General features: G+C 43.5%; 1 protein-coding gene and 1 long non-coding RNA gene across 3 annotated transcripts; one reads left to right on the top strand and one right to left on the bottom strand.

Moving 5' to 3' along the window:
* Nucleotides 1-1230: 1230 nt before the first annotated feature.
* On the bottom strand, nt 1231-2970 carry LOC137000485 (uncharacterized). Its single transcript, XR_010890713.1, has 2 exons — nt 2836-2970; nt 1231-2736 (listed from the first exon to the last, which is right to left on the bottom strand). It is a non-coding gene; the product is annotated as an uncharacterized lncRNA (long non-coding RNA).
* Nucleotides 2704-5774, top strand: LOC137000482 (uncharacterized). 2 transcript variants are annotated; one of them, XM_067357079.1, is made up of 2 exons: nt 2704-4068; nt 4154-4283. In XM_067357079.1, exons 1-2 carry the CDS (start codon nt 2811-2813, stop codon nt 4258-4260), a joined length of 1365 nt encoding a protein of 454 aa, XP_067213180.1. In that variant the 5' UTR covers nt 2704-2810; the 3' UTR covers nt 4261-4283. The 2 variants fall into 2 exon arrangements, with proteins under 2 accessions (XP_067213180.1, XP_067213179.1); XM_067357078.1 differs by having other exon boundaries at nt 3424-3555; nt 3639-5774.
* Nucleotides 5775-8726: the final 2952 nt, after the last annotated feature.

The raw sequence follows: 8726 nt of genomic DNA, 5'->3' as shown, positions 1-8726 counted from the left end.
GAAACCGAGTACCTACGTCGATCCGTCTCGTTGAGACAAGCAACTTTGGTCCTATATAAACATACAGCGGCCATAAAATATTTACGGAGTTATGGTTCTTTTTTTCGTCGCCGATTTTTTCGTTATCAGGGCCTATAACTCGGAAACTATAGGAGATAGAAGATCGGACCATAAGGCCTTATTCGCAGGGTATCGAGAGGTCTTTCAATCCCTCCAAGCGGTTTTTCGAAATTCGTAAATTTTTGAAAAAATTTGGGGTGTTGGGGGTTATGAGTCGCCACCATTTTCTGTTTGAAACCGAGTACCTACGTCGATGCGTCTCGTTGAGACAAGCAACTTTGGTCCTATAAACATATAGCGGACAACAAATATTTACGGAGTTATAGCTCTTTTTCGTCGCCAATTTTTTTTTTTTTTTTTTTTTTTTTTTTTTTTTTTGTTATTGGGGCTTATAACTCGGAAATTATAAGAGATAGAAGATCGGACTACAGGACCTTATTCGCAGCGCATCGAGAGAGGTCTTTCAATCCTTCCAGGCGCTTTTTCGAAATTCGTAAATTTGTGAGGAATTTGGGGAGGTTACGGGCTTGCGCCCGATTTTTCAAAAAATTGACTTTTTTTTTATTACGGAAAATGATGGGCGATTTTGTAGAACGTGGAGCGCCCCAAGTCCCAGGTCGATACGAGCCTCCGTTTGGAAGTTACAGCCCTCCAAACACGATTTGCTATTTCGCGGGACTTAGAAAATTTTCGGACCGATGATTCATGCTCGACGACCCCCGATCAAAAGGTATGCTTTCGAAAGGGCTTGAAAAATGCTGCAAAAAAAGTCCTATAAATTACCCCTCTGCGACCCTTAGTTTTCGAGTTACAGGGGTGGAAATGTTTGAAAAAAATAAAAAATGATTTTTTTTTTATTACGGAAAATGATGGGCGATTTTGTAGAACGTGGAGCGCCCCAAGTCCCAGGTCGATACGAGCCTCCGTTTGGAAGTTACAGCCGTCCAAACACGATTTGCTATTTCGCGGGACTTAGAAAATTTTCGGACCGATGATTCATGCTCGACGACCCCCGATCGAAAGGTATGCTTTCGATAAGGCTTGAAAAAATGCTGCAAAAAAAGTCCTATAAATCACCCCTCTGCGACCCTTAGTTTTTAAGATATTTTGGGAATAAATTCTTGTTTTAGTCATTGTCGTCCAAACCGGTATTTTTTTAAATTTCCTTCGTTTTCTTTTCCGGGTTTTTTTATCGTGGTTTTCCTTTCACTAAGACAATTGTTGACCAGAACTACGAGTTCGTCCTGCCCGGATTTACCTTCGGAGTTTCTTTCTCCTAGATGTGCTCTTAGACTCCGAGCCTCTCTTCCATCCATGCAGGAACAAATTCCCACATGAATAAGGAGATCGCTGGCCCAGGGAGCTCTGGCACCACGTCAAGGTGGCACATCGTCGCCAGAGTACATAGGACATCGAATGTTTACTGGGTTCAAACCCATAAAAAAATCTGTATATATTAACTTATCAATATTCATATATTTGTTTACATTAATTTATTTACTATTTATTTAGTATTTATTATTTATTTATTTATTTATTTACTATTTATTAATTTATTTACAATTATTACAATATTTACAATTTATTATTTATTTATCGATTTTGTTGCACCAACAGACTCAACGCTATTATTTGTTCGTGGAAGTTTGCAGCGAATTTTTTTTTTTTTTTTTTTTTTTTTTTTTTTTTTTTTTTTCCCCTTCCCCCCTAAGTGTCTCGTCCTGTCCGAAGTCTCTCATCCTGACCGAAGTTAGGACGACATTCGGAACATTTCTTCGGCCAGTTCAGTTCAGTTCAGTTCAGTTCAGGTCAGTTCAGGTCAGTTCAGTTCAGGTCAGTTCAGTTCAGTTCAGGTCAGTTCAGTTCAGGTTAGGTTAGGTTAGGTTAGGTTAGGTTAGGTTAGGTTCCTTCTCGTTGTGCGCCACCTTGTCGTGGTGAGAAGGCTCACCGTGGAGTGGCTCGCAAGAGTCATTCTGCGGTGCCAAGAGCGCACAGTTCCTCCTATGGGAGGAACAAGGAGCCCGGCGACTCCTTAGGGATGAAGTTCGTGTCTTGGCACGAATGGAATCCCAATCGCCGGTAGGGGTTGGCGGCCCCGACTACAATCGCCCGGTGGCACGGCACCGTTAGGGGGAGGATTACTCCCTGTCCGTGACGACGCGGGTGCTCCCGCAGGCGCGTCTCTGCTTCCCGGTGGGGGGCAGAGGCGCACGCCAAGAGGAGAAAACCTCTATAAAAAACATTGCGGGTGCTCCTGCGGGCGCCTCCCTGTGGTCCGGGTGCTCCTGGTCTACAGGTTGAGTGCATGCCAACCTGAGCCGGTGGCTCGGTTCCCTAATGGGGCCCGGGTCACCGGCTTCGGTGGGAGGGATGTGGGTGCCTGGCTGGTGATCAGTCCAGGTGTCCCACAAGGGTAAAGACCGGGAATATTCTCCTGGTCTTCTGAGGAAGGACAGTCAGATGTATCTGAAAATATCAGATACATCGGACTGGGTCACCTATAATCTCCTATGAGATTAAGGTGAAGGCGATGGTCCGGAGCGGATCTTCCGGGGAGCCTCTTCGGGTTTCCGGTCTGGTCCCGCGACCGGGGCCGTCCGACGCGTGGTTGGATTGGGCCCGGTCGTGTTTACTCACAGGGCAGGTCGGGCTCTTAAGCCTTGGCCGGCAACCGACCTAGGAGAAGGAAAACTCCGAATATTAACCCGCAGAAGAAAACTGTGTTAAAAAATTACAACTTATGAAATTTAATGGAAATAGATGATGTAAACTTACCACCACAGGGGGGGTCGGATACCCCAGTGGTCGGCGCATCCGGGGATATTGTCCCTGTCCCCGATGCGTCGTCATCAAGCCAAGGGCTGGCTGGAGGGTTAGTGACGAGCGCTCCAGTTCAATCTATGATCGTCTCAAACGAACAAGTAAGAGTCAACCTAATATTTTCGGAAGGAGAATATAAGGCAGACGTAATACAGACGCAAGGAACCCCTAACATGGAGTCCATGCCAGAAAGATTACCAGAGGTTACTGTGATACCTCTCAATAAACCTAAAAAGAGGGCAACCGGACGTGCAAGAGCAATAGACAAACCTGACGTCGATTACATGAATCTTGTAACGAGTTCCGATAACGCAAGCATAGCTTCTTCACAGGCAACTTGCAACACTAATAAGACAAACTCGAAACGCACAAAGACCGCTAAAAAAAGAAAATGCAAAAACAACATAGAAAGCTCTACCTCTGAGGAGGAAGAAACAATAGGTGGAAACATGCTCACATATAAACAAAGACTTGAAGCTGGAAAACTACTGCAGGACGTAGCGGACATGTCCACGGCGGAAATTGGAGCACATATAAAAGGATGGCTACGAGAGGTAGATAGTGCCCGTGCTAAATCGAGCAATTTAAAAGGGGATCTATCAAAGAAAATAAAAGTCTGTACCCATGCTGTTATGGAAGCGACTCAACTATTAGAGGCAAGGGCAATATATAAAGGTGATTCGAAATATCTTGAAGAAAAGCTAGATAGATTAACAAAGGAAATGGTTACTATGAAACAAGAAAATGAATTTTTAAAGAAAAAACTGGAGAATATGGAGAAAAAGTCATTACAAGTGAATAGAGAAGACTCCCTCTCCCCTATTCCGGGAACAAAGATCCCCTTCAACGAAGATGAAGATATTTTCTCAACAATAGAGGAGATACATGTACCACCTGCAATTAGACCCTCAATACAAGGAGTGTCCAAGGTAATAGATCCGGGATACAAAGTACTACGTAACAGGGTAGTCCCAAGTAAAGAAGGAAACACACAACATAATAAGGAGGGGGTAGAGGAAGATACACTAATAAAATGGACACCACCACCACTAATACCATCATCTCAGATCACATCTGATGTAAAAGTGGAGGGTCCATTTAAGGAAGTACTTACAGCCATAAATGGCTTGACGGCAGTAGTACAAAATTTGGTACACTTACAAGTAACTGGATCGCAAAAAAATAAGGGTACTTTGAACACTACACTAGTAAAGAAGAAACCTAAAACAAAAGAAGGAATACTTACCGCTGCGAGATCCGCTGGGTCATCCAGGTATGATCCGGCTGCTGCTGCACTCAGGTCTGCTCCGGCTGCTGCTGCACGCTCCGCTCCTGGGACTGGACATCCTGCTCCTAGGGCTGCTGCTCCTGCACCCATGACCGCACCTGAAACAAAAAAGAAAGATATTAGAAACAGAACAACTACAGAAGAAGAAACTGGAAATATAACAGAAGGAAAGGAAGAAACCTCTGCAACACCATGGACTAAAGTTATAGGAAGGAAAGCGAAACAAGAAAAAAGGAAGGAAATAAATTCTGCAAATAAAACACAAAAACAGGAAATAAAAGGAGGAAAGGGTAAGAAGGAAACAAAAAACCCGCTGAAAATGAAAAAGAAAAGATTATCACGGACGGCGGCAGTCACAATAACATGTATGGATGGTAATAATACATATGCCGAAGTATTAAGACAGGCTCGATCAGCTATTAGCCTAGATGAAATAGGAATAGAAAGACCGTCCGTTAAAAATACAATCACAGGAGGAATATTACTAGCAATTCCTGGTGAAAATGCCACAGAAAAAGCGGACATATTGGCAGGGAAACTGCGCAATATGTTCGAGGAAACGAGGGTAAAGATAGGAAGACCTACTAAGAAATCAGGTATAAAAATTAGTGGATTGGAGGACTCCGTGACACAGGAAGAAATAATCCAAATAGTGGCACAACACGGTAATTGTCATACAAGTGACATACGCTGTAGTCCTATTCGGAAATTCAAAGGAGGAATGGGTATGACATGGTTACAGGTGCCAGCTCTAACAGCGATCAAGCTAACCGAGCTAGGAAAACTGAGAATTGGGTGGAATACTGCGAGGATTGAGTTACTGCAAAATAAACCGATACAATGTTACCGGTGTCTTGCCCGTGGCCACACGAGAAGTAGATGTCCACCGGAGAACAAGGATAGATCGGCCGATTGCTATATGTGTGGAGAATCGGATCATAAGGTCACGAATTGCATACAGAGAAAACCAAGATGTCCAATCTGTAGAGCCAAAGGTCTTAAGGATAGTCATAAGGTGGGCAGCCCCGAATGTCCGCCATGTCCTCCAGCCAAAAGCATGGTGCCTCCTCCTACAGCAAACAATGGAAGAGAGGTACAAATGGAGATGGAAATAACTGAAATGTAACAATGGATACTACAGTTATACAGACAAATATCAACCACTCAGGTGGGGCCCAGGACCTACTCGCTCAATACATGATCGAGTGGGGAACGAGCCTCGCCATTGTGGCCGAACCCTACTATGTGCCTAACAACCCAAGATGGTGGGGTTCACTGGGATGCACGCCAACAATTGCAATTGTCTGGGGAGGAGGAGAATTAGGAGATAATCTCCCCTTTAACCCAATCCAAAGAACGAATGATTGGGTAGCTGCCGAATGGGGTGACTACTTAATAATCGCCTGTTACTGCTCGCCGAGAATGAAGAGAGCAAAGTTCGGGGCGTTCTTACAATCGGTCAGCGGATTGATTGACACTTATACAGGTAAGCCTATAATTATAATGGGTGACTTTAATGCCCGATCGAAAAGATGGGATACAAAATATAACGTTAAAGGAAACATGCTGGATACCTGGGCTGCGAGCAAAGGTATGACACTAGTAAATACAGACTCGACACCCACATGTATCAAGGCAAATGGTCGATCTACAGTGGATCTTACATGGGCAAACGCCTCTATGTATAATAACATAAAAGAGTGGCATGTAGATACAAAAACGATCAATCTGTCGGATCACAGATACATTAAAATGAAGATAAAGACTAATCTAAATAAAGTTAAGTATAGAGTGGAAAAGTCAAAACGGGACTTTCCACGATGGAATGTAAATAAATTAAATACAGATCGACTAAATGCTGCTATTATGACTAAAACCTGGACAAATAATGACATGATAGATGACAGCATTAAAAATCAAGTATCATGGATAAATACTACCCTAAGGGAAGTTTCGGATGTGGCTATGCCCAGGAGCACCACCCATAAAAGAAAAAATGCCTACTGGTGGAATGCTGAAACTTCCACCCTACGAGCATGGTACAATAAAATAAGGAGAAAACTGGTTAGAAAAAAGAGAAATGGTACAGAAGAGGAAATAGACTTGGCAAAAACACAATACAAGGAAGCGCAAAAAGACTTTCGTACGGCTATAAAGGTGGCAAAATGTAGGGCCTGGGAGGATCTCCAGAGCACCATCAATAACGACCCGTGGGGAAGACCATTCCGCGTGGTCCTCAGAAGAATGCAGCCGCAAACCTTGCCAATAGTCTCATCTTTGGCTCCGGAGACTCTACATGGTATACTCTCGGTCCTCTTCCCGCAGGGAGAGAGATATGAGAGGAATCACTGGACAAGACAGATAGAATGGCTCCCAGAATGGGACGTTACAGAAACTGAAATAAAAACAGCCATTAGAAGGACACCGAGTAACAAAGCTCCGGGACCAGGAGGAATTCCTGGTAAAATCATAACAGGCACATGTGGACAGTTGATTGAGAGATGGGTGCACTGTTTCACATCCTGTCTGAAAAAAGGAGAGTTCCCAGACCCTTGGAAAATAGCCAGACTTGTCCTACTAAGAAAGAAGGAAGGTATCAGAAATGATCCCGATTGTTTTAGGCCGATATGCCTCTTAGATGAAGCCGGAAAGCTGTTCGAACGCGTAATTGTAGATAGAATACACGAACATCTTGACAATACTAATGGACTATCTGTTAACCAATATGGATTTCGGAGAAGCAGATCCACAGTAGACGCAATACTGCAACTAAGAACGTATGTACAAGAAAAAGTCAATGCAGGAAGTATTGTCATAGCGATCGGACTTGACATATCCAATGCATTCAACTCTTTGCCGTGGCACATTATACTGCAGGCGATGGATGACAAGCAATTCCCTGTATACCTGAAAAACATAATTGGAAGTTACTTGGAAAACAGGTGGATAACCTACGTTAACCGGAGTGGAAGGATCAGCAGGAGGCAGAACACTAGAGGGGTCCCTCAGGGATCTGTCCTAGGCCCCGTATTATGGAACATAGGATACGACAAAATACTAACATCTACAACAATAACTGAAGAATGTCGTATCATATGCTACGCGGACGATACAATTTTACTGGCGACTGGTAAAAGTATACTAGATGCTAAATATCAAGCAGAAGTTGCGGCAGCCACTTTAATCAGAGAGATAGAAGAATTAGAATTAAAAATATCTCCTACTAAAACGGAGGTGATGATTTTTCCTACAAGAGCGATAAAGGAACAAAAAATATATATAACAATAAAGGGAGAACTTTTACAAGTCAACACAGCCATGAAGTATCTTGGATTAATAATAGACGGAGGATGGACATTTACCCAACATTTTAAATATATCATCCCTAAAGCGGAAAGGGTATTAGGAGCCCTATCAAGAATACTCCCAAATCTTAAAGGTCCGGAGGAAAAAATAAGAGTTTTATACTCTAATGTAATCAGTTCAGTTCTGCTGTACGGTGCGCCAGTATGGGCAGGTGATATAGCAAAAAATGCGCATATTAAGAGAGATATCTGCAGAATACAGAAGAAGATTTGCTTACGAATCTGCTGTGGATATAAAACAGTTTCTTTTGTGGCTGCATTACTATTGGCTAGAGGAATTCCCCTTGATTTAATGGCGTTGGCACAGCAACGGGTGTACATGCAAATGAGAGCCAACAACGAACACACTTCAAGGATAAGATTAAGCATGCAAGCTAAAAGAGAGGCGAGAGATAAATGGAAAGAGAGAGTAACAAACGCCATAACGAACAATGAAAGAACAAGTGGTGCGAGAACCATATTAGCGGTCCTTCCCCACTTTGCGGAATGGTATAGCAGAAAAGAGGGACATATTACATTCCATTGTACACAAATACTGACGGGACATGGCTGCTTTAAGGACTTTTTGTCCAAAATACAAAGAGCCAATGCTTCAAACTGCGAACACTGTTCAGAGGAACAGGACACAGCACAGCACACTTTAGAGTTTTGTCCGACCTGGGAGCAGGAGAGAGCGGAACTGCGGAGTGAGCTGGAATGTGAAGAAGACCTAAATCCGACTACGATAGTCGGGAAAATACTGGAAAACAGGTATAAATGGAGAGCATTCACTAAATTTTGTACAAAAGTGATGCTGATGAAAGAGGAAGCTGAAAGAGAGAGAGAAAGGACGGGTGAGTGAGAGGGGATGGGGGACACAAAAAAATCCCCCTTTCACCCCCCTCAGGAGCCCCTTTCTAGAGGATGTCGTTCTCCATTCTACCCAATAAAGGGAGGATAGGGAACAGACACACACACATATACACACACACGCATGCATACATACATACACACACACACACATAGTACAAGCACGCGCACATATACACACACTCTCACACAAACACACACGCACACACACATACACGCACACACATGCATATACATACACATACATACTTACGCAAACGCACAAAAAAGAATATAGAGGGAAAAAAGGGAAGGGGGGGCGGGCCCGAGGGGGGTTTTTCCCCCCCTGACTCCGCTTCCATCAA

The sequence above is a fragment of the Linepithema humile genome, chromosome 6 (assembly GCF_040581485.1).
Source record: "Linepithema humile isolate Giens D197 chromosome 6, Lhum_UNIL_v1.0, whole genome shotgun sequence".
Taxonomy (NCBI): Eukaryota; Metazoa; Arthropoda; class Insecta; order Hymenoptera; family Formicidae; genus Linepithema; species Linepithema humile.
Note: the sequence above shows the minus strand (reverse complement) of the source record. Positions and strands in the feature narration are given on the sequence as shown.

Coding starts and splice junctions, on each gene's coding strand:
- LOC137000482 (XM_067357078.1), top strand. CDS start 3,654: ATGGAGAAAAAGTCATTACAAGTGAATAGAGAAGACTCCCTCTCCCCT.